We start from the raw sequence: 25854 nt of genomic DNA on the forward strand, positions 1-25854 counted from the left end.
CATAAAAGTCGTCAGAAAATGATCTTTTCATTGCCAATTTAAGTTTAGTGAATGAGAGGGTGAATCATTGAGTTTTTGTTCAAGAACTTGTGAGGACGTGCAACAAACACAGCATATCTACAGAGCATCCAAGTCTTACTCGTAAAATTCTTAACCATAATCGTTTCAGTATCTCTAAATAGTATTCTTCGTTGACCAGCCCATCTTCAAAACTTTTCGAATTCTTGCAGATTAAGCCCTTCGAATCGTAAAAAGTGATCAGCATTGTCTTTATTCTGTTCTTTTGTTTTGTTTTTGTTTGTTTGGTTGTTTTTGCCTTTGAAACAAAATTTAGTATTGGTTCTTGGTACATTTTTCACTTTTTTTAACCCACGCCATAAATCAACTGTCACAGAAACCGTACCTTTCATAACTTTCCAATTCGCCACCAGATTGTCATGAAATTGGATGCGTTTAAAAAAGGAAGAACGTACCATTCAAACTATGTTACCATCTAATAGATACGTCTGCACTTGATATTAAGTCGCAAAAATAAAGTCTCGTTATACAAAAGACAGATCCTGTAGACCCGGCGCTCACCGTCCCAGTCACAAGTAGGAGAGTCGAGGCGGAGAGTGCAAATGAGTAGATCCCTCGGAGTAGTAGTTCCCATAGATTACCCAGTTAGATTGCTACAAGCGAAGGACTCGAGCGTAACGGAACTGAAGATGGTTGTAAAAGCCTCGAAGAGAGACTGGAGCCTAGACTGTCCCGGCCTACACTTTCCGGTTGCACTCTCGACTCTCGCTTCATCGGAGCCTGCAGTAGTGGCGAGCCCCATTCACTCCCGGTCCGTCCCGGGGTCCTCCTCGGGGCGCTATTCTATGCTCGATATGTCGTGTAATGTCGGCGTCGGCATCCCTTTGATGTTTGTTTCAAAAGCACTCGCGCGGCTCGCGTACCTCTTTTGTTGTCGGGCCGGGCCCTTCAAGGGAAGGAACACCGAGAAGAGGGTGGCCACGGGCACGGCTCTTGAGCTGTCGGCCCGGGGCGGCTGGAGGTGGTTTTCTTTACAATCCTAGACGAGACGCCGACGGTCGCTGATGGTCGGGACATTTTTTTGAGTCGCCTCCCTTTTCACGTGCATCGCAGTGCCGATGCAGAGTAGTGAGTTCCTCCTCTAATGTACTGTCGTTTCGGTCCTGAAGGAGAGGGCGAGAGATGGCCATACAAACCTACTTGTACCAGAACTAAGCCGCGGAGATGGTAAGCGAAAAATGCTGCCAGTGAACGCGGCCATCTTTCAACACCTTGCGTCCGGCACAGCTGAGCCCCGATGCCGCACTAAAATAAACGAACCGAGCCCTCGCCGGCCGAGGGAGTAAAACGGCGATGCAAACATAATAAAACCATTGACGGTAATGATTACAAGAAGCTGCACGTGATTGCTTTACGACGACATGATGATGGTCGCGGCATTTATACCGGTGTGGCCCACCACTGTTCCATCTTACAACACCGGAATTGCATCCGGAACGCCGGGCAAAAACCGAGAAACTCGGAAACGAGAAAATCTTATCGCACCCTCGCCAAGACTCCCACCGGCACTTAGGTCCTTCGGGTCCCCGGACCGTCAGTTCGCTTTATGAATATTAAATTTTTAATTTTTTTACTTATCCGACCCGGCCAGGGGCCGACCGTGCATCAAACAGAATAATTGAGGCGCAAAAGTTGTTGGGTGTTCGTTTGTTGGGCTGCATTCGGCCAGTAAGGGCCTTTTTTCCTCTCTCTCTCTTTGGCTTGGCTTTTTTATTTATTTATTAGTGCCTGCGCTTCGGTGGAATCTGTTACAGGTCCAGCGTGGACGCATCCGCATCGGATGGGATGGCCGCTGCTCGTTAAGAAGTTTTCAACATTTTCAACAGTTGCTTTATTTGTAATGATTTTGTCATTGCCATAAGCTGTCGACAAGCTGGTGGCCGGCTGCCGACGGCTGCATCCCGCGTGGGATGCACTTTGAAGTCCGTGGTTTGGTCCGCATGAGGCGGATAAATTGGACCCTGTGTGAGCTGTGAGGTTCGTTCAGTTGACTTTGGCCACCTGCGTAGCGGTCAGATGGAGCCAACTAGCCACCGGCGAGCGCTACGGAAAATCATTTTCCACTCCACAAAAGTGGGTTTTGGTCATTTTCTTTTTTACTGTTACTCGAATCGGAACACGAACGCCACTTACGTGTGCTGTGTGTGAAGGACGAACTTTGGTCCATCTCCGTCGGACAGATGCGATATCGTCGGGGGCTGACTTTGCGTTGCAGCGCCGAAGGCCGTGCCAAGACCAATTGGTATGCGGTTACGGTTGCCAGCGAACCGGCTTCTTCGCTGAATGTATCGAATGTGTGGGGCAACTCCACTCCGACCGACCCATTATTTGATGGATATCGGTTTACAGCACGATTTGACGCCGCAAGGAACCGGTTTGGTGAAGGATACAAACTAACTTTGCCCCGTGGCCAAAAAAAAGAAAAACCTCCCCGGAATCGGGAAAATGACGAACTTTTGCTGGCAAAAAGAAAGACCGCCGGGAGCGCGCCAACTCTCACGCAACCCAAACGGGGACGAAAACCACAAACGAAAAGTGCACGATGCAACTTTTGGGAGGTTTTTTCCAGGCCGGCTCCCCGTCGTCCGTCGGCCACACAGGCCGCCCGAAACGCGGCCCGGGGTAACGAATTGGAACAAATGACCAGAACGTTCCGTGTTTTATCTGATAGTCCGCCGTCGCCATCGTCCGGGGTCCGTGTGAACGGTGCCCGTGGAGCACCATTTTCACTCGGCTTTCACGCCACGGTCACGCCGGTCGGCCACTCTTGGCTCGCCTTTCCGCGTAGATATGAGTGGTGGTATCAGTTTTCCATCACCGGCACACCGGGCACCGGAACATTTAAACAGTAAAGTGGGTTTACCGCTCCCCCACCCCCCCCATCCCCCTCCGAGGAACGTGACGAAATTTTCAATTCGTAGAAAAACATTCACCACCATTCAGCTCAGGTCCATAATGTGTTTCTTTTGCTCCCCCTTAGGGCATCGAAGCGGAAGCATTCGGGAGCAACATAACGCGCGCCTGGAAACCGCTGGACAAGTGCCGGAACGTGCACACCAACCTGGTCACTGACGCGGGCCCGAACATGATCGACATGCCGGCGATGGACGATCACGAGTCGACCAACATGATCGACGTGGACCTGAAGGCGAAGATGTCGCGCAGCGGCCAGCAGACACCGCCCACGACCAACCATCGGCAGGTGGGGCGCAGCTCGGCTGCCACCGTCCTCCACTCGACCGTGCTGCTCTCGGTGACCGCCCTGGTGCTCGGTGGTGGTAGCTGGGGATGGCAGTAAGCCTGCCCGACGTCCGTGTAATATACAGAGTCGGCACCCGGGATGTGCCACAACGTATTAAGAAAGCAATAAGTGACACACCGGCACAGACACGGCACTCTGCCCCTTTCTCTCTGCACTCTCATCACACGGTGCAATAAAAGCTGCTCCCGTACCCGAACCGAGTCCGGAACCGGAAACTCATTACAGAGCGCGCGCGCGCTCGCGAAGGAAATCAGCAGCGATCGAACTGTGTACATACCAGTGTCGGATGTCATTGTGAGCGAAAGGTTTTTGGTGCGGTCCCCCCATTGCGGTCCCAGGAGCACGAAGCGATCGGAATCGGGACGGGGTCGGGAATGTGAGCGCAGAGTTTGTAAAAACCAAAGCGAACCATTGTGAACACGTGTATATAATCTCATTTAATGTAAAAATTAAACCAAATAAACTAACAAAACCACTAACGTACCAGAGAATGCTAAAACGGGGCGAAACACCCGCCATGCCCGCATCCCCGGCACCGCGCCGGGTAACGGGTTGAGAGACCGCGTGTTGAGTAGTGTTTAATTTTCTGCGAAACCATTCTCCATCCATTCCCCATTGTCGCTCCGCAACCATATTGTTTCCTTTTTTATAATATTTATCGTTTCGCTCGTGTAGCTAAAGCAAAATGGATGTTTACCAAAAAGAAGCGGTGTAATGGCGGCCCGAATCCCGAAACCCGAAAAAAACACGCACACACACACCCTAACCACACACAGGACAGATTGTAAATGATAAGGCAAGCCGATTACGAATAAAAACCGAGTCGATACAAAGTCGTTGTTTCCGTCTGACGAATCCGAATATCGGCCCCGAGAGTCCTTGTCGTTGTTTCACCAACAATCTGCGTGCCGTGTCATTAGCACGCACGGTGCGGGGGGGCCTTTTGCGTCTGACGTGCGGCCATAATTTTCATCAATGTGTACGGGCGGCGGCGGTCCCGTTATCGATTCGCAGCCGCAGCCAGTGGTCCTGGTCCCGGTCGTGTCGTCAAAAACCTGGTTCGTGGTCCGCCTTCAAACGGACCGGAATCAGTCTCGGTGTGCGTGTGCGCGCCCCGGGATTGCGGTGGTGGCCACAAACTGATAATTAATCTTCACTAGCCCGCTAGCTGGTGTTGGCCACAGAGTCCCTCGGGAACCGGGCTCCGGCTCCGGCGCTCGGAGCACGGTAAATTATGCACGTGGAGGTCCTTCCGGAAGGGCGTCACTGTCGCTGGCGCGACTGGCGCGCCGGAGTAATCGAACGAAGACCACTCGAGAGTCCCGGGTCATCATCCTCGAAAACGCAATTCATCGGAGAACAGTTAACTCAGATGCAGGGGCGGCGTGAGGCGCGACGTGCCGGCGTCATCATCGGTGGCACCGTACGCCGGATGGCTTCCCGAACTTCCCAATCGTAAGATACTGCCATATATTTAATTGATAGCATCGTTACAGCCCCTCGATCGGCTCGTGGGGGGACTGAGACTGCGACTAGCCGTCTGCCTGGCTGCAGTCCGGTGCACGTGAGCCCAACATGCATCATCAGCGTGCGAGTCCCTAATGATACCTGGAACGCGTCTAGACGTCTGACGACCACTAAATTGGTTAGTCTCGGGACCGGCTCGAGGGAACGGTCCAGTCTGCTGGTGTCCCTGTTCGAACCGTGTCGTGTCGGCGTACTTCACGCGACATGGAAAAGGTCAATTTGAAGAAAATACACACACACGGTTCCTGTCGTGAGGCCCCTGAAACACGCATTACACCGTTGGCGGCGTTGGTTTACCTGGCTTTTGGTTTGGTTTGGGCTTTTGCGTTGAAACGTTGTTTTCCGGTTCATTTTCCTGTCCCGTCCGCACTAATTTGGCGCAATCTTCCGAGCACACACGGAAAGTAATTTGGCTCTCGGCACCCTCTTCATTCGAACCCGGCCCCGGTGATGGGTCGTGACAGTTTTCCCCAGTTTGGGGTGGAAGTTTTGCACCGCGATCCGCGGTACTTCTTCGATTTCTTATTGAATATCGCGTGTCGGCGAATGGCCGGCACCGAATTTTGACTTCGCTGACGAGCACGTGGACGTGGTGGTCCCGCACGTGTCCGCCGCGTTAAGACCTTGTTAGCCATTGTAGCCACCACCGGAAGCCACCGGAAGCCGCTTTCTGTCGGTGGACAACGGTTGGACGACTGGTGCCGACCGCGCAAATCCTAGCACGTGTCGGCCTTAATCGTTTTATGGAAGCTCACGCTCGGTTCGCTTCTTCTTATGGTGCCCACGCTCAGCGGTATGATTCATTTTATGTTTTATTGACTCGACAAAAAACGGTGCCCAACACTCCCTGTGACTCTGTGCGAAGCCGGCGAAGGAAACAATGGGCGTCTTAACGAGAATGGAGACATATTTTTCATACGGACCATAAGTGCGGCCAATAAAACCATCGCGACGCTACTATGCGGTGCGGTGATGGTTGGCAATTTGGCGCGGTGCAACCGTGAAGTCCTGAAGCCTGAACCTGCTGGCTGTGAAAGGGAAATTTTTGTACAGAAGGTTTATGTTTAGGTGGGAAGCTGATAAACCTACGCCTTGCCATGGACAAGCGAATCGCCGCCAGGATTCGTTTGATTCTCTCTCGGGGCCGGTCTCTCGATACGCACCGTAACGCGGCTCCATTTGAAATCAGCCAGTGTCAATGTGAAAAATCCCTCGTTTGATGAATGAAAGCCGAGTCTTCCGGCCGACGGTGCTCGAAAATGAAGTGATACGCGGCGAGGCTCCGTGGCTTTATTGTGGGTTGTTAGGATATCAATCAATCATGGGCATCATTGGCATCATCAAGCTCAAGAGCTCGGAGACAACGTTTCCAGAGCGAGTATTATTATTATTACTGCTAGGGGACCCGGTTGCATCCTAAGCCATCGGTAAACACGCAGTGTACGGCAGGAACGTAAATAAATCATAATTATGCCCGGTCGGATCGGCTGCCAGAGGGCTATTTTCTGGGAAGGAAGGTTCGAACGCCACTTGATTGATACGCACCGATATGATGATGAAGCTGTATGACGTGCGAGAGCGTATTACAACTCAATCTCAACATGATAATAGAAAACTGAGAACTGGTCTTCGGTTTGCTACGAAGCTCATGCGGCAATCATACTTCGTTAATTGAACTTTCTCTGCGGTTTGTTGAGAATTTTTAAAGAAAAATATACTAAGGGCATGGCTTGATCAACGCCAACTAGGATTGTCTCCATCCATGACCTCGTTTTTTTTTTTCAAAACCATGCATGAATGATCAATCAAATAACTCCCATTATGGCACTCCCGGGCCGGTATCTGTCCGGCAGTAATTCACTAGCCACAGAATGGTAAGCATAATTGTGCGCATTAGCATAGATAACGGCAGTGGTTTTATGGCTCAAATTGATTAGCCAAACACAGGCAGAGCATCAGGGGCAGAGGCCCCAGTCCCCAATCAATCTAACATTTTCTTGGTTACCATTAAAAAGAACCGCAACCGGCAACCATCCGTTGGTAAATGAAATTAGTTAGTAATTAAAAATCGATAGCACAAAAAAGAAAACACATTCCGGTCAATCGGGCCCACTGTGTTTGCCCATAAAATTAGCTATCATTTTTCGTACCTCCCCGAACAGGGACCGAATGTTTATCATCGCCCGCGTGAGACCACATAAATTTGCAAAATTCAATAAGGCACTGGCTGCTGTCCCGCTTTTTTCCCCGCGCGCGTTCTAGTCGTTCAACACATCAGCGCGGCCATTATTTACGCTTTACGCCACACAAACTGCGGTACGTTCGGGGGGTGCAGCATAAAAAAAAAACAAATTAAAATAGGCCTAGTTATGAGTGGGGCAACTCATCGTCAGGTTGAAAAAAAAAACCGGAAAAGCCCGGACACAACACAATCATTTTACGCAGCACCACCGGAAACCGGAAGCAAACCCCGCACGCTGATCGATCACCAGCTGATCAGCAGTGGCGGGCCCATCTGCGGCCAACCGGAACGTCCGGCCGGAAGTGCAACAATAAATTAAAACACATCCAATACGCGGGAGGTCGTCAAACAAATAATTAGTACCGCGCGAAATGTAAAACGTAATCCACGGCATTAAATAAATACGGATGCCACACGAATGTTGCTAGAAAGGGACCAACAAAAAAATCAATCAAATTATTTTAATGACCACCATCGGGCCACGGGCCCGTGTTGTGTGGAAGTTTTTGTTCCATTCCCCAAACGTCATGTCACAGTGCCCCACAGAGAGGCTGACAAAAGCGCGGCTCCACGTGGCTTCGAAACGCGGCAATTTTATGAATAAATCATCTAATGCGGCGAATAAAATTTTAAACGCGCATAACCATGGGAAATTCGCATTCGCACGGAATTAATCTCTTAATTACATTCATCACCGATTGGTGACGTTATTGTGCCAGTTTTTTTTTGTTCCGCTGTTTTGCTGTACAAAGTGAAATGCAGGTGCACGTTCGGTGAATCCCGGCTCCGGTTCGATTCTGTCAGTGCGCCAGTGCTAATCGCGCGACGGCGAGCAATAATCACCAAACATCTCACACTAATGAACTCCGATGTCGGGGTCACTCGGAGCCCCAGAAACCTCAGACGACCATAAAATCTTATGTTTATTGTGCTCGGGCCGGGCCCGGGCCCGACCCGCAATAAAGTTCTATCGATTTTCGAAGCCAATTTTCTAAATTAAAAACCACAAGCCCTGCGGACTGCCACCGAATGCCGGCTCGGGTCGGCTATAAAACCGGAATCAAAGACCGTGCGGGGGCCGGTAGAGTAATTAGAAGTGTTTGAAGTAGGGATCGGTTCAGCCGGCAGGAATTAGTGGGCCAGCCAGGCGATAAGGGCGGGCACACCGAACAACGCGGGGCGGATGCAGCGCGACCGCAGAAGTGAGTGACAAATTTAGCAATGCCCAATGAAAGATTAACAACGACCCGGAAGCAGCCATGGTCTCTGCTTCCCGTCCAAAGTCCTGTGATATCGTTTATCACTCTCCCCGAAGATCAAATAGCGCACAAGGGTTCTTGGGCCCATTTATGCTCCGCATGAATATGCACTGTTTATGTGTCAATACCATCCAGCAAGCAAGGCTCGGCCCGGCCCGGGCCAGCCCCCGGCCGGGGAAAAGAAGTAATAAAATTATCGCAAGTGTTCGGCCATCACCTCGGAGACCACGACCCCGAAGAAGCCACAGCCCCGGCCCCCGGTGGGGTGGTACAAATAATGCCATCGGGACATATGTGCCTGCAGCGGGCTTCTCGGAATCGGCTTTCCAAGATTATGTAGTGGAACAACTCGGGCGCATCCGGATGGTTCCCCTTCGCAGCAGTAGAAGGTTGCTCTACTTTCAAGAATCCGCTGAATCGTGTCTTTTGCTGTGAAGTTCCCCGTTCTGCGAGTGCGAACCTGGGGGAACTCGAAACCTTCCGTTCGCGTAGGGTGAACCCATTAGGAAAATCCGACAAATGCATTAAGGAACATTTCCGATAATTTTGCCAACTGGCGCTCGGCTGTTACTTGTGGCACCCCTCTTGAAGAAGAATTTGCTCTTTAAGTTGAACGCATGAACGTAAAATATTCTCTGTTTCTGCCGTTTGCCGTAGACAGGCAGGATTAAAAAGGATCACAGTTTGGTGGCGGTTGGATTTTTTTCACGGCGCCCGCTCTGTAAGACTTCTTTGAAGTCGGTCCAATTCAAATGCTCACGGCAAACTCAACCAAACCAATCTCCAACAGTTTCGGTTCGGTGCCGGGTTTTAATGGCGCATTGTTTCTGCCCCACAATCGACACTCACATTTATACCCAACACATCGACTGGCGATGCTTTGATTAATAATACTATATTAATTTAATTGCAATCCATTTAATCGTCCCCGACCCATTCGGAGATAATCCCATTCCGTAGAATGAATTCCGCTCCATTATCAGGACCGGGGGTTTTCGCATCGGACGGGGCTGCCAGAGATCACAAACGTTCGCCCCTTTGTCGGATCGCATTTTCACCTGTGCGCGTAACCCTTGCCCTGGGTGCCCGGGCCCCTTTAAATGTTCCAATCGTTCCGAGACGTTCGATTTTTCGACGACGATACCGACGACCACGGCCATGGCGTGTTCGCCCCGGCACCACCATAATACGGAGCATAAATTTGATATTAATGATAAAACTTTTCCACTTTAATTAAACGATTCAAAATTCACGAATCGCGCATGGAGCCAGACGTTGGCTGGTGGGCTGGCTGGTTCTTGGCGATGGTGGTCGGAAAATCGTGATCGTGAACTCGTGCGGGTATCACCCCCGACACATATCGGCCTCGGTCGAAAGGCACCCGCGTGGTTTTACCACGGTTCTTTGGCCGGCGCGTACCACACGTACCGGAATGTAAATTAAGGCAAAGAACATAATACCGCCCGCGCGCGGCACCGCTGTCTTCGCTGAGCACGGATGGTGTCAACAGTAAATTAAAGGTGTTTATTGGACGCCATCTTGCCAGCCCCGGCCGTGCTGAATAATATGTCGTCACACGGTCCTTACTACTACTAGTAAGCCCGGGTGCTAGTCCCGCTCTAAATACTCCACATTCCAGCGCGTCGGAGGCACCCAACGTGTTTCGTTTCAATTAAACTTGTGCCGCCAACATTCCTCTGCTAATCAGCCTTCAGCCCACGCTCTCGAGGGTGCCTATTGTCCCTGCCGGAGCCGGAGTACCCAGCAAATTGGCACCCTTGGCAAACGCAGCCAGGTATTAGTAATTCTACCAATTTTTCTACTCAATTTAGTACTCGCTTTCCAGCTAAAGTGGCGATGAGTGAGCTTAAAATGTACGGAAAGGCGTTACACACGAGTCACCTCTCTCTGTGGCTGCGGTAGCAACGGTGCGACTTCCACTATAAATCACTTTTCTTAATTACCATCTGCCACTTCAAAAGTCACATTAGCCCGCCGGCGGTGGCCAGAAAGGAAGCCAGGGAGAGCGAGAGAGTGACGTGATCGTTGTTTTGTGGTGTAATGTTTTAGCGTCGCTTTTTTCTGCTTCTTGCGCCGCTGCTCAAATCTTCCCCGCGACGATAATCTGCGACGGCGCTGTTTATCACACCAACCGGAAGCCCTAGGCTGGTGCCGGGGAACGTGTTTTCGCCGATGCAAATGTCATTAGACGAAACGGGGTAGCCCGGGGCCCAACGATAGAGGTCGCCGGTTGAGTGTCCCCGTTTCTTTTCAGTCGTTCAGTTCCAAAGCGCCACGTTCGTAGGATTGCGCCTGAAGCTATGCAAATGGGTGGCGGGCGGCTCCATCCGCGCCCGCGATGGAGACGCGTGGTGCTCTGTTCCCGTTTTAAGAAATTCAGCCCGGTAGAAACCAGGAAAAAATGATAAACAACACTGGTTCGGCGCTAATAAATGGCACATGAAAACTGTTAATAAATTATGTTGTAAATCAGTTTTATGACACGATAATGGGCGAGTGTAGCCAACGGCCAAATGCGGCCGAAATCGTACATATTGATGCTCATGAAAGGCGGTTTAAAGATCTAACTAAATCGGTCCGCGTGGACCGGGACCTGGAGTTTGCTTTAACATCACACTCGCAATGGCGCGAGCATGGCCATATAAATTAATAACTGTCAGCCCTTTTATCACTCACACTCGACGATGTGTCAATCTGTGCAAAGCGAAACACATCGACGAATGGCTACATGTATCGGTGCGGCTCTCGTGTTTATGCCGTCCCTATGCCCTATGCAGCGTTCGCCAGGAGCTCGATCGATACCTTTCGCTGTCGTGCGTCGTAGAGTGCACCAGGCCGTAGTGCGGCCATTTCGACGGCGGAGTGAACTCAACTCAAGCAGTGCGCGCGATGAGATTCCTGGCAGCTTTCTGGAGAATGATAAATTACACCCATTTCACTGGCACTCTGCATGCTGCGTGGCGTTTCCCTTTGGTGGCCTTTGCATTCCCGGCTGTCGGTAGTGCACTTCCTGCAGCCACGGGGCCAAACGCAACTTCGATACAGTTTAACGAAATTATGAAATTTGTATGCGTCACGCAGTGCGCGCCCGCCGGGGGGGTGGTATGTGAGGCAGGCCACATTGAGACGTTACATTAATGCAGTTCAATTTAGGTGTTTATGAAGTATCATAATTCAGCCGGCCGGCCCCCGAGACAATCGGCTGCGACTGTCTCAACCGAACCGAGTGGGGCGGCGAAGTGATCACGGGGAATCCATCGGGCCACTTTGCATAAATTCAAGCGTAAATGTAGTCCGGGTGTTTGGGAAATCATCCGGCCGGTGTGCATGACACTGCTACATGAGTTCCGGTGCGATTAAGTCGGTTTGCAAAGAAAGAGGAGCCAAACTGTTCAAACCAGAACCAACTATTGCTTTCCCTTTTTTACAAATTCAAGGATAGCTCTTTATTATTTAGGATTCGAGTCTTAGCTATGTATTAGGAATACCCATTTTCAGATACATCGACACCGAGTATGCGCCACTCCTTAAAAGGTAACATCGCCCAACGAAATTATTCCCCACCTGCGGGGTACAGTTTGACGGATCATCTTGCTAATTTTCATCTACATGCCTTGTTTGTTGACCGGCAAGAATTCATTTGGATGCTTTTGGCGCCTATACTTGTTTTAATGAAAACGCAATGACTTTCCACAATTTCCACTCCATTTTTTTCCGTCCCATATCGCATCGCATCGGGCAGTAACAAAATTAGACACAGGAAAGGACTCGACAGGCCCCGGAGGCGGATGTTCCGTCGAACACAAAACTCATTAGTATTGCGAATTGTCCCGCCTCGAAGCGGCGCGTATTTCGAAGCACGTTCCGTTTCACGTTCCATGTCGGCAAACTTGAAGACCACTGGCCAAAGTAAGTACCGGAATCATCATCAAGATAAGCAAGCAACCTGGTGGTTCGTTATTTCCGACCGGTTGGTGTTTGTGTGTGTGTGTGTGTGTGTGTGTATGTGGCGAACCCCAGGCGCAATCATCACAAAGTCAGCCACGAACGAACCACGCCGGAGTCCACCCGGGTTCTTTCCGGGTCCGATAGACAACCCGTTGCGAGCGTGTAAAAACAACGGGGGAAATAAAATTCATTAGAAATAGTCATTAATAATGTCAAGTTGCATGCGTCCCGTTCCGTCCGGGTCTGGGTGGAAGATAAATTTCACTCCATTGCAGCTCCTTGGCCAGTGGCCACGGCAGGATGAAGCTCACGCCGTGAGCCCAAAACTATCACTCGGGACACGGAACGGTACTTCGCTTACTGCCGGGTGGGCGTTGCGATGAAGGATTTCCCTCATTTTTCGTGACCGATTCGTGTCTAACAGCTGTAAAATGTATGATGATTTCACCACCTTTCTGACCATTCACGTGTGGAACGGGGGCCCTTGCGAGGGCACCTCGTACCGGCTCGCCGGTGATGTATGGATCCGAAAATAAGGTGCGCTACCAAGCTCGAGAGAGAGAGAGGGAGTGTAATAGAAACGTTCACCCGTTGGTTTCAATCTCACCCGAAACCGATTCGTCACTGCCACCGGCCCTGCCAGGAAATGCATTTCGGGAGGTAATTCTTAAGTAGTTTAGCCATCAATTCATACCTACCGGAGGGCGGAACCCGGAGAGTGTGGGCTCTAAAATCCACCTTCAGAAACCACTGCCACGGGGCCGGTTTGAACGTTTATTGAGCCATGATAAATACCACAGGCCATCGGATTTCCAATCACGTACGGTCCATTTTTTGCTCTCCCGCTCGGGACACCAAAATTCGAAAAATTTGATCCGGCGAATGGCGCTCCAGGGCGCACTCCGGAGGGTCTATTTTTCTGTTGATACGATTGGTTTCCTCCTCTCTCTCTCACACACACACACACACGTTTTAGTGGCACAATGGAAAAAAATCGCATGAAAATTGCGGCCCACGTCAGGAAAGTGCAAGCCTTCGAATTAGTTTCCCGCAATTTCACACGCATCGTCCGCGATTGTCGAATAGAAAATGTTCTCTCCGGCCCGAGGCTCGGCTCCTGAGGAATGCAGGCCCGACCGTTGCCCGTTATGGCACCCCTCATAAGTGAGAACAGACCTTTCAGGGGGACCCTCTAGGGCACGTTTCATTCTTTTTTCGTGCGAATCGCACTTCGATTGTGCGAGGAGAGTAAAAAACAGGAGAATCAAACACAACAGTTGCTCACGCTCAAGACGGGACGGGCATTAGGGCAAGAAATCGGCAAAGTCCTTCCCCCAGAATAGGGGTGCATAAATTCGAACGTGTTCATCAATCTTTTATTAGATTTTTCAATTTCCCGTTGCTCGTTACTACGGCTCGAGGCTTGCTCGAGGCCAAAGTTTTTCGCAAACGCCGCGGCGCAACGTGCGAAGAAATCCGGGTCGCCGTGCCCCGTTTAGACCATGTTTTCGGTTTTCGTCGGGCCGCCTTTTCGGTTGCGAACCCGAGCCCCGCACGCTAAGACCCTCGTGGCGGTGTCTTAAGGAAGTGCTCAGCGCACACACTCCAAGCGAGAGAGATAGAGAGAGGGAGAGAGTGAGAAAAATCCCCTCAGGAAGCGCGCCAATCAACTAACACGGTGCGTGTAGCGAAGCAATCCTGTTAGCGGTCGTGGCGATTGTGCGATTCCTTTGCCACGAATTTATAGCTTCCCGTTCCGGGCATCTAGTAGTGGTTTTTCTTTTTTTCTGTTCGGACCGAGCGTTTTGGTGAGGTGGCCGCGAACGCCGATAAACCGCCACAAACCATCGCCATCATCGCCATCATCCTAGATCCTTGTCGTCGGAGGGAAAGCAGGAAACAAATACCGGCACTTTTCACCCGGAGCCCGGAATTGAGAAAGTGATTTTTCTTGTTGTCCAAATAAGGGTCCTTGCACCGTTCAGCTACTTCAACCGCGGTCTCTCCATTGTTTCACACCAGAAGGATGGCACAAGAATCGAACGCAGTTTTGTTGGCAATACACACACACACAATAAAATGTCTCTGCACTGGCAATGGTGAAGATTTTTCCCGAAGCACTTACTCTCAAATGTCCTGCAGCGCGGGGGAACATTAGATTTCATTACACACCAAAAAAGGGCAAGCGCATTATACATTCTAAATCGTGCACCAAAACTCTCGGTTTGTTCTGCACAGTCCCGGCTCCTGAGCGCAATCATTCAAATAAATCCTTCATTTACACATTAATAAAATCTCCAAATCTAACATGCCCGCGCGCCGCGGGAGACCGAACGCATCCTTCGCCACGTCCCGGTCGCAATCCCTCGGCAAGCGGCATAAATTTCCCATCACTCATCACAGGGTGGGCACAGGGTGGCAACCCCCGTAGCACACACACAGCCTGTGCCGTGGCCGGCGGCTTAGGCCGGAGGGAAAACAAATTAAAAATTATAATCCTCTCAGTGACACTCGCCACCCCGAGTTGCCCAAGTGCAACAATAAAGCCTGCTTTGCGTGGAATGTAAACAGAGTTTTCGAGAGTCCGTTCCTCGGGTCGAGCCGGGAACCCCCGATAGGTACCGGTCAGACTGCACCTCGCGCATGCTACCGTTTTTTTTCGCTCCGAACACTCCGAACTAGCACTGTAGCAACGCACGTCAGGGATAGGGTTGCGTTGCCACGGCAACGAGCCGGACCGGACCGGGCGGCCGAGTGCACCAGTTAAAACATTAATTTCGTATAAAAATAATGATTTAAAATATGCAACAGTCGGCTGGCCACGTGTTCACTCACCCGGCCCCGGCACATATCGGTGGCACCCGCAGGATACGCGAAATGGACACGGCAACTGAAATCGAAAACAAAAAAGAAGCAACGAACGACTCGTTAATCGTAGGATTTTTAATTTGCGATTATTTCGTTGTCCGAGGACTTTACGTGAATAAAAGATGCGCTTGATGCGGTTCCACGCCGGCCAGAAAGAGGCCTGATAATTGAAAGCTGGCTCGGAAGCGTAAATTGCATAAATATTGTTTATGTTGCATGATGCGTCACGCGTTATGATTGGGCCGTACACGTGGTGCTCATTTGCTGTTCGTGCTTCGAACTAAACAATCGTTACAAATTTTCCGATGTATACGTGGTTTCGTCTTCACATTTCAGTTGAGGGGTTCCACTATTGGCCGTGCTCCGTTCGATGTATTTCACTTTTTTCTTATAACAACTACCCATTAAGGGCGCAGCTGTGTTAAATGCCATTTTAAGCCTTTTCCATGGAACTTTAGCACTATTGAAAATTTATTTATCTTCAGATAATCTTTTACGAACACGTTACGCTGCCACCATTTTAAAGTTTTCCCGGCTCGACACATGGGTTCCCCGACCCGACGCTCTGTTGACCGTCTGTAAAGTTTAATTCCTCGCAAACGTGCACCGATCGGTAAACCAGCGTCGGGGATTAGGTGCCCCTCCAGAGCGGTACGTGTCTCAGGTGATACTAATTAGTGTGTACTTTCCCCGTAAGGCGTCGGGTGTTATAAGGCCGCTGAGTGCCAGACAGACGCCGAAAGGACCAAACTGTACGGTGCATGCTCCCGTCCGCCATCACGGTAGATTGGTGGATGAGATAGTGCTTGGAATGGTCGCTCCAAACACATGGTGGGACAAACTTCCTGCCAGATATGAGCTTAAGGAAAAACAAAATCCCCCAAAATAGGAACCTAATCTCGTGACCGAATGCTTATTACACTTTATTACACCATCTTTTGGGGCGAAAGTAGCTAAATCATCGATCGGCCCATCTGACGAAACGCGCTTCCTTCTACGTCACGCGTACTCGGCACGGGTTTGCGGCATGTTTATGAGTTTATGAGATGCTTATTTTCGGATGCCGGTTCAACTATAATCTCATTTCCTCAATCAAGTTTAATCGGTTCGTTGGAGTTCCCACAAACATTATAAACACCGCCTCGGACACATGAGATCAGCGGTGCACGGTGTGGCTAAATATAAACCGGGCCAGACACCTTCGATGCGGGGTCCAGCTTTTTGAATGACTTTCTAGGGAACGCATATCTGCGATCAGGTGGCTGTTACTGGTTCAGAATTGGCCAATTAGGGCCCATGCAATGGACCGGGAGGCTTCCGCTACCGTTCCGCCATTTATGAAAGAATTTTATTGACCAAGAGACATAAAATGACTGTAGCACTCCTTATCATTATCTTACAAACCCACACACGGTCTGGTCAGCTGCATTTCCCTGCGTGTCCGAGGGTCTAGACCGATTCGGTGGCCTCTGAAGGCCCGCCGCAAGACCATAAACGTTTTGCCTCCGATAACGATTGACCTGCTCAAGGTATATAATCGATGGCGCTCCGAAGTGAATTACATCAGTGTAAGAAGTGAAGCCTTCTAGTGAATTCGCGAAATGAAGATACTCCCTCTTTTCGCAGTGGGCCTTTTGGTCACCTTTGTGACGGTCGGTGCCAAGCCATCGGCGAGCCACGATCAGTGCGCCAAGCACGATGAAGGCAAGACCTACGGTTTGCCGAGTGACTGCCATAAGTACGTAACCTGTAAAAACGGAAAACTGGAAGTCAAGAGTTGCAGCAGCAAGAAAAACTACGATGTGGTTACATCCAAGTGTGTCAAAATTGCCAAAGCAACCTGTGCCGCGGAGGCTGCTCCGGAGGAGCCCGAGCCGGTACCCGAAGAACCGCAGCCGGTGGAGCCAGAAGAGACCGACGAACAGTACGACTATCTCTGCAACAACGTTCTCTATGGGATCAAAGTTCATCCGCACGCATGTGACAAGTACATCAGCTGCATGAAGCAGAAAGCCAAAATTGACATCTGCGCAGAAGGACACATCTTTTCGGAGGTGAGAATCGAATGTGTGGCAGGTAACAAAGCCACTTGTACAGCCTCTGACGGTGAAACTAGTCCTACGGATCCGGAATCGGGATCTCATGAAGGCAGCTCAGGATCTGAAAGCGAGAGTTCGGAAAGCGGAAATGAAAGTGATTCTGATGAGCCGTCCGAAGAACTCAGTGACGGTTATGATCATGTCTGCACCAACGTTGTTCTTGGCAACAAGCCGCATCCTGAGTCATGCGAGAAGTACATCTCGTGCTCCAAGCAAAAGGCAAAGGAAAAGAACTGCAAGGATGGATACGGCTATTCTTCTAAGTACCATTTGTGTGTCAAGGAGAAGAACAGCGATTGTGCCGGTTCTCCCGAGGTGCCCCCAGCGACCGAAGAGCCGCCAACTACCGAACCTGAGGTAAGCGAACCGAGCTCTGAGGAGATTGCTGAGCCTGAAGTTCCTGAGGAACCAGAAACTCCATCTGGTGAACACGACCATATCTGTGCCAACACTCATCATGGCAAAAAACCGCATCCCCATTCGTGCAAGAAGTACATCTCGTGCTCCAAACACAAGGCAAAAGTAGTGAACTGCAAGAAAGGATACGGCTACTCATCCAAGTCCCATCTGTGTGTCAAGGAGAAGAACAGCGATTGTGCCGTTTCTCCCCAGGAGCCTCCAGCGACCGAAGAGCCGCCAACTACCGATCCCGAGGTAAGCGAGCCGAGCTCCGAGGAGGTTGCTGAGCCTGAAGTTCCTGAGGATCCAGAAAGCCCATCCGATGGATACGACTACGTTTGTGCCAAAACGCTCCTCGGCAACAAACCGCATCCTGACTCGTGCAACAAGTACATCTCGTGCTCCAAGCACAAGGCAAAGGAAGTGAACTGCAAGAAAGGATATGGTTATTCGTCTAAGTTGCATTTGTGTGTCAAGCAAAAGAACAGCGATTGTCCCGCAGAACCCGAAGCTCCATCCAATGGATACGACTACGTTTGTGCCAAAACTCTTCTCGGCAACAAGCCGCATCCTGACTCGTGCAACAAGTACATTTCGTGCTCAAAGCACAAGGCAAAGGAAGTGAACTGCAAGAAAGGATACGGTTATTCGTCCAAGTTCCATTTGTGTGTCAAGGAGAAGAGTAGCGACTGTGCTTCCTCTCCCGAGGAGCCTCCAGTGACCGAAGAGCCGCCCACTAATGGAACTACTACTAAACCAGAACCAGAGACAACGCAGCCTTGGACAACCGAAACCACGACCGCCGAACCTCAGCCTCCAACAACAAAGTCTCAACCCGCAACTACTAAACCACAGCCAGAGACAACGCAGGCTTTGACAACTGAAGCCACGACGGCCGAACCTCAGCCTCAGACAACAAAGTCTCAACCCGCAACTACTAAACCACAGCCAGAGACAACGCAGCCTTGGACAACCGAAGCCACGACGGCCGAACCTAAGCCTCAGACAACAAAGTCTCAACCCGCAACTACTAAACCACAGCCAGAGACAACTGAGCCTGCTACAACAAAGTCTCAACCCGCAACTACTAAACCACAGCCAGAGACAACGCAGGCTTTGACAACCGAAGCCACGACGGCCGAACCTAAGCCTGCTACAACAAAGTCTCAACCCGCAACTACTAAACCACAGCCAGAGACAACGCAGGCTTTGACAACCGAAGCCACGACCGCTGAACCTGAGCCTGCTACAACAAAGTCTCAACCCGCAACTACTAAACCACAGCCAGAGACAACGCAGGCTTTGACAACCGAAGCCACGACCGCCGAACCTGAGCCTGCTACAACAAAGTCTCAACCCGCAACTACTAAACCACAGCCAGAGACAACGCAGGCTTTGACAACCGAAGCCACGACGGCCGAACCTGAGCCTGCTACAACAAAGTCTCAACCCGCAACTACTAAACCACAGCCAGAGACAACGCAGGCTTTGACAACCGAAGCCACGACCGCCGAACCTGAGCCTGCTACAACAAAGTCTCAACCCGCAACTACTAAACCACAGCCAGAGACAACGCAGGCTTTGACAACCGAAGCCACGACCGCCGCTCCGCAGGAACCGAGCTGCGAGGGCATAGCCTCTGGTTACCTTGCGATCGAAGGAAATTGTACTCAATACGTCTATTGCCAGCAGGGCAAGCCCGAACTGCGCGACTGCCTCGCCAACTATATATTCTACGAGCCATTCATGGCATGCCTGCCAGGAAACACAGCCACTTGTGAGCTGTTCGGTGTCTAATGCCCAGACTTCGATCTGCTGGAACTGATTCTTTGAAATATATAGTACAATAGAAAGACATAATAAATACCTTATCCCAGTGCATCAATTTTTCACTGCAGCAATAGAATCTGAATTCCGAAACTCCTACCCTCGATGCGCAAAAATAGTCTCTTGTTGATCGGTTTTTAATCCGCCGTCCACCATTGCCGGAACGGTTGTAATTGACAATCGTTTTCATGGTATTTTGATAAACGAATCGATCGGCGCGGCAACAACAACGGTGCGACGCCATAAACGGCCCGTCCTTATTGATTGGCAATGAAGCTAACCACACGCAACGCACCCGGCATAAGGGGCCATAAAGTAAGGATGCGCCACGACGCCGGGGTGAGCACGCACACCCCGCACGCCACGCGTGTTTCGGGCATGTGAGTTTAATTGCTTGTTCTGTTGTGCGTTACTAGACCGTACAGTGCCCGTCGGACCGGTTCCGGTTGTATCCTGATCCCGAACCCGGGCCGAGTGCAGTGCGATTATCTAACGTAACGATCCCGAAAAAAAAGAAAAGCCGAGGGGATGGCTCTACCGTCCGCTACCTGGTAAAGACAAGCACTCCTCTGAAGAAGTTCACCACCGGGGTTTCCGGAAGTAGTTATCGATTTTCCCGACCTCACGATGGGAAGCCGCCACTAACTAGCGTTCGCTCCCATCCCAGGGCTTCAGCTCTGGTAACAGAGTCCAACCGCATACGACGCAAGGGCGCAGCCGTTTAGCAGTTCCTCTTTTCTTGCGTGCCGTGCGTCTTTGTGGACTTCACTTTTCAATTATACGGATCCGGCACCGGAGTCCATCAAAATCTGGGCGGGCGCACCGACTACGCTGGATCGTTTAGCGCAAATCGGTAAATCCTTCGCCCTTTTTGGCTTGATTTGGCCACGGGTCGGTTCGTGGGAGCCGGGAGTGGCCGGGTTTCCCTTTATGCGCCCGGTTTCCAGCGAAGCGACGCTTTTTTGCACCGTTTCTGCGGTCCCCAGAAGAAAGATGTTCAAATTACGCTTCAAACCAATCGAAACCGATCCTTACCCATGAGCTGCATGAGTGGAGTTTGAACTGCAATCGACAACCGGGAAGCAAAAAAGCGGCCAAAGTCAGACACAGGACTTCAATGAAAAAAGCCAGCCGAACGAACATTCAAACTCGAATCAAACGATTGGACGTAATTACAAAACCCAAACCCAACCCCAGCGATGATGTTTGCTTTGTAATTGCGATCAGCGCGCTGCTTAATGCACTGTAACTGGTCTGGCTCTAGCAGGATTCGTACGTCCCGGTAAGAATGAGCTCGGGTCTATGTCTCTGTCGAATCTGTCTTTGATGCAGTTTGATGGGTTGAATGCGATGGAAAACCACTCCCCATGCCATTGCCTCAAAGGTCCGGAGTTTGCATGCCCGAAACCGTTTCGCAAAAAAGTGAAAACAGCAACGTTTCATGTCTACGTGCCTTGATCCGTGGTTCTTTTGATTGACCGTAACTTGGTTGAGGTAATAACCTCGATAGCCGGCAATGATTTGAGGAGTCTCGGGCGAGAGAGTGCTTTCGCCTCTCTTACTGAGATTGCTTAACAATTTGGAAAAACTTCAAACAAATTATTTGAAAGAAGGCAAACACCATGCAAAGAAAACTTTGTAAAGGAAAAAAGTGACAAAAAATAGCCACGGATTTCCTGTAAAGAAACCCGAAAACAATCCACTCCACTTCGCCAATCAAAACGAGCTCCACGACACCACGGCGGGTGATGGGCATTATCATATTTAATTGCCAACGTACCAAACTACAAAAAAAGTTCCACAAACTTGAGCGCAGATCATTAGCTGGCAGCCGAGCAGAATGGATCCAACTTTTTCGAAACCCCAAACCCTCTAGGTGATGGCGAACGAAAGTCATCCCACGGCCCATTTTACTGACTTGTGGATTATAAGAAAAATAGACACGAAACACAATTTAATGAAACATTTTTGGAACTATTTCCACTTACATTATTGAACACTGTTGAGTACCACACCATACTCGTTCAACATTCTTTTATTCTTCTTAAAATTAAAAGTTGCCGTTCTGAGCGATAAATGAGTGTTGATAAAATAACGGCAGAGTTCGTCGCTGGCGGACTTTTGGGGGGCCCAATAAAAAAGTCCCACTTTAGACGGACCCGGGAGTAGCCGGCGGCCGTCAGTTGGTCGGTTAATTTGGACCGCGATCATTAATTTTCCTCACGGGCGTGTTCACGTACTTTTGCGTCTCGACAAAGTTGCGACTTTCTTGGGCAGTTTTCCGAACCCCCGGACTCACCTGTCGAGTAGCTGTCGGCCAGTGAACCTGCGTCCTGGCCGGACTTGTTTTTTTGTGTCTCCCAGGCCCTTTGCAGCGTTTCTGGACACCAATCTCACTCTGGCTGGTTAGCCACTGCTCCTTCCGGTCAGAGAGAAGGAAGTGGTTAGCGTCGGCTCGCACAAGACTCGCACAGCACCGACCCCCGGGCGTGTGAAAATGCAGTTGTATTGTAGTTTAATTATTTTCTCGCGCAAGTTTTTCCGTCGCCTGCGGTCACGTGGGCTGCCCGAGCCCCAGCCAGCGTTCGTGTGTCGATGGCGAAACTATTGTGGCGCACAACTATTGTGTAGTACATCATCAGGCAAGGGGCAAAAAAGAGAACTTGGGTAAGTTTGTAATTGATGATGGGAGCATATGTTTGCTTCTCATCAGGCTCGCCCTGTATAGTGCCAGAAAATGGCTGCCGGCTACGAGTGTGGCTACGAGAGACCACCACAACCAGAAGAGCGAATATTGTTTCGCAGGCTTTAACCTACGCCAACCGTTCGGTTTAGTTTGAGCGTTCGAAAACAGAACCTTACGAAACACTTTAAGCGCCCGGCTCGGGTTAGTTAAATGATACGGAGTGGACACCCCCTCCAGAATTTCGACGAAAGCCGATATGCCGAGGCGGCGGCGGCAACCGGGACCGGTTTAAAGTTAAATACCGATTGCCGGATTGCTAGGGCTCGGGCAAGAACGCGACCATTGGATACCGTTTGGCAGTGAGAAAGAAACCCGTGACCGGAGCTGCGGTTCCGACGGAAGCCGTACGAAAGTGTCAGAAATTGGTTCTTAAATAGCCCGGAGAGGCTTACGTAAAGTCCGCAGCCAAGAATCAAGAGCCTGGCCAAGTAGTGCTGCCTCCCCCCTGCTACGTCATTCGCCTCGGCCAGCGGGGGTTTCCAGGCCAGGCCACCAAAGTTCAGAAGGTGTTTCCAGAATTGGATGCCGTTTGCCGCGTTACGAAACCACGGCTTCAATCACGACGACGGCGACGACGACCGGCGAGGGAAAACTATTGTCGAAGTCATTCGTCTTCGCGATGGCCATGTTTGACTGTGACTTGTGCACTTTCAACTCCCTGCTGTGAAACATCGAAGCTTTGCCTCGGTTGCACGCCGGGTGAGACAATAATTCCAACGTAAATATTGACGCCTTTTATTGCTTCGCTTCGCTGCTTCTACCGTCCGTCCGGAGGTGAGTCACTGGTAATCTCGCACGGTCTTCGTTCGGTGGCCGTGAGAAATTATGAACGATGTGGATTTAAATAAAGGAGGTGCGACCGCTCGGAAGTTGTTATTTAACACGGGCACAAGCCGCTTGACTTTGTGTCCCTACGGGCCGGAAGACCCAGCGCATAGATTGGATTGCTTTATTTATCCTTCTCATCATCGTCGCCGGCGTCATCCCGCTTCCCGGTCCGGAACGGAGCAGAGCGCCTATCGGTGTTGGACAACAAATCACCATTGCTCATAAATTCGTAATCAATTACTTGAGCGGGTGCTTCGGGTACTGAACGTGGACGCAAAATTCGTTCCACTACAATGACATTCAATATTGGCCATTTGCACGGCCCCGCCCACGGGGCACATCGGATCGGGATTCGTTTTAGAGACCAGAAACGGGATGCAGTGGCGCCAGTGCCAGTGGGACAGATAGGGAAAGTAAAAACTTTCCACAAATGCTTAGTCCCGCTGGGTTGCCGGGTGGAAAAGATGATAACTCTCCGCCAGCCACGGGCGCAGGACGCGTCCCCTGTGCAAATGAATTGAATTATGGTTTCACGTGCGTATCCGGTTCGTTCTGCGTCGAACCGCACGCCACGAACGGTCACTGGCGTGGCCGAACTACGTACATCCCGGCGCACAATTAGGGACCAGTGGTGCCGGTAGTTGTGAGTCCATTTTTTTCGGTTGACTCGCTCTCTCTCGCTCTTGCAAACTAAAGCCGGGTGAAAAGGGTCCCACAAGACAAACAACCGTAAAGTATTGAGAAATATGTTATCCAATAGGATTATCAGACACTAAAGAGAGAGGAACCGCGAGACGGGAACCGAGCCGACTCTGGTGCGCCGAAATATAAGCCGACTCATCCCTGTAATTGAATCGTAATTATTAGTTTTTGGTGCCCGCCCGTACCGTCAACGTTTGCAGCTCGGTAGCTCCCAGTCCCAGTCCCAGGTGCTAACCAATTCACAGCCTCACTAACTGCTACGTAAATGAGATGGCATAAAATGGAAGTGCTGAAGAGAAGTAGAAGCAAAACGAGTACTCAAGTGTGATAAATAGAGCGAAAAAGAGGTTTAAATGAAAAAATTAATACATATTAAAAATATCTTGAAATACCAATAAATACGGCGGCAATTGAATTTTCTTTCTAATTACTAATTACGAACTATTTTTCTCTAAAAGTGTCTACTTTTTAGCAAACAAGTTTTTTCTAGACAATGCTGATTACTTGGGTATAGATTCGAGTGACAAAACAGGATTGATACACAAAATAGCTAATTGTTTTGCTTTTATGCTAAAGAGTGTTGATTCTTCAATTCAAACCAATGAATCAATAATCATTTGAATAAAGATGTAAATAATTTTCTTCTATGTTCTTAAAGAACGTACAGGACCATATTTTTAAACTCTATTTCTTAAATCTATCGACTTAATTAACTTGGAAACTATGCAACATGGCAGATGTAAGATGCAGTAGCATATTAATTCAAGTTTATTAAACTTGTAAGCCTCACTCACTAAATGGTTTTCAATATTTCAATATTCTGACTTCATTTCAACTTCCTAATTATGGACCCTAGCCTCTTATGTGCAAAGGTCTTCTGTCTACATAGCATCAAGGTTATTGTATAAATCGGGTTTATGAAACAAAATAGATTAAAAATAAATTCCGCACACAAAATCAATATTTGTTTGCGGCGCTTCTGTAATCTCTTTTTTCCACAATACACTCGATACATCGTTTTGCTAATTTTACAACATAATCAGTAAAATTTCAAAGATTGTTAATTTAGTTATTAGAATATTCGAGGTCCAGGCGCTCGGGTTCAACATAAAACCTAACAGTACGCGGAATGCTCCCCGAACGCGACAGATTTGAGTTTAACAGTTTCATTTGCGCCAAATAGCCCATTTCTGCGAAACAATCAACACCATTATCTCTCTCTGTGATGCTCTATCTCTCTCTCTCCGTCTCTCTCTCTCGCTGGGTGGTATATTCTATAACGCCGGACGCATTGGAGTGCGTTCTGCGCAACATATTGTTGCCACCGTCACCGTTTCGCAGAAAATCGGTAACGATTGTGCTCATTAAATTTAATAAATCAAAAAACTCACCCAACCGAGTCCGTGCGAACGCATCCTTCGCAGCGGGGTGTGCGATTCACGGAATCCCGTTAGGCCGTTTCAGCCTAGGGGTCCATTCAGAGGACGGAAAAATATTAGAAGTCATGGGTGAGATTTTGCCACGGCGGATGCACGGCGGACCCGGGCGGTTCGTGACGCGTGAGATAATCGCACGCGCGCGCGTCGTACCGTGTCATCTCAGCAGGAGGGCAGGACTCGCGTGCCGTGCCGTAAGTGGCCGGTGGTCTGATTGGTGGCTCGCTATGAGTAACAACTTAAGACAAGCGTTTTAAGGGAACGTTTTTTGTGTGCCCGAAAGGCATCGAATAGTCTGCCCCGAGAATGTGTGTCCCAAGTAGCGCCTAATCACATTACAGCTTTCCCCAATTCGACCATTCGACGAGAAGGAGTAGGCGACCACCAAAAACGACCACGCCGCCTTCAATCCAAAAGAAATGAATCCGAGGCAATAAAAATGGCGCCGCTACCCGGCGATTGCTTGACGGAAGAGATTTCAGATCGTGGTCCCTCGTCGGTATCCTCCAGCTCCTCAGGGGTGCTAGCCAACAAAAAAGGACGGAATCCTACTCCGTCGAAACCTGATTGAATCGTGCACTACAAACCGGGCTCACACAGCCAACATCCCGC

General features: G+C 50.0%; 2 protein-coding genes across 2 annotated transcripts in view; both read left to right on the forward strand.

The window, feature by feature from the left end:
- The window catches only part of LOC128278514 (MOXD1 homolog 2-like), a 40270-nt gene extending 36701 nt beyond the window's left edge, over positions 1-3569 (forward strand). Inside the window, exon 9 of the mRNA XM_053017244.1 lies at positions 3059-3569. Within this exon, the coding sequence (XP_052873204.1) occupies positions 3059-3376 (318 nt within the window). The 3' untranslated portion in view covers positions 3377-3569. The remainder of the gene's footprint in view (positions 1-3058) is intronic.
- Positions 3570-16806: 13237 nt separating this feature from the next.
- On the forward strand, positions 16807-19500 carry LOC128278516 (proteoglycan 4-like). Its single transcript, XM_053017245.1, has one exon. The coding sequence runs from the start codon at positions 16807-16809 to the stop codon at positions 19498-19500; it is 2694 nt and encodes an 897-aa protein (XP_052873205.1).
- Positions 19501-25854: the final 6354 nt, after the last annotated feature.

Source organism: Anopheles cruzii, chromosome 2 (genome assembly GCF_943734635.1).
Source record: "Anopheles cruzii chromosome 2, idAnoCruzAS_RS32_06, whole genome shotgun sequence".
Taxonomy (NCBI): Eukaryota; Metazoa; Arthropoda; class Insecta; order Diptera; family Culicidae; genus Anopheles; species Anopheles cruzii.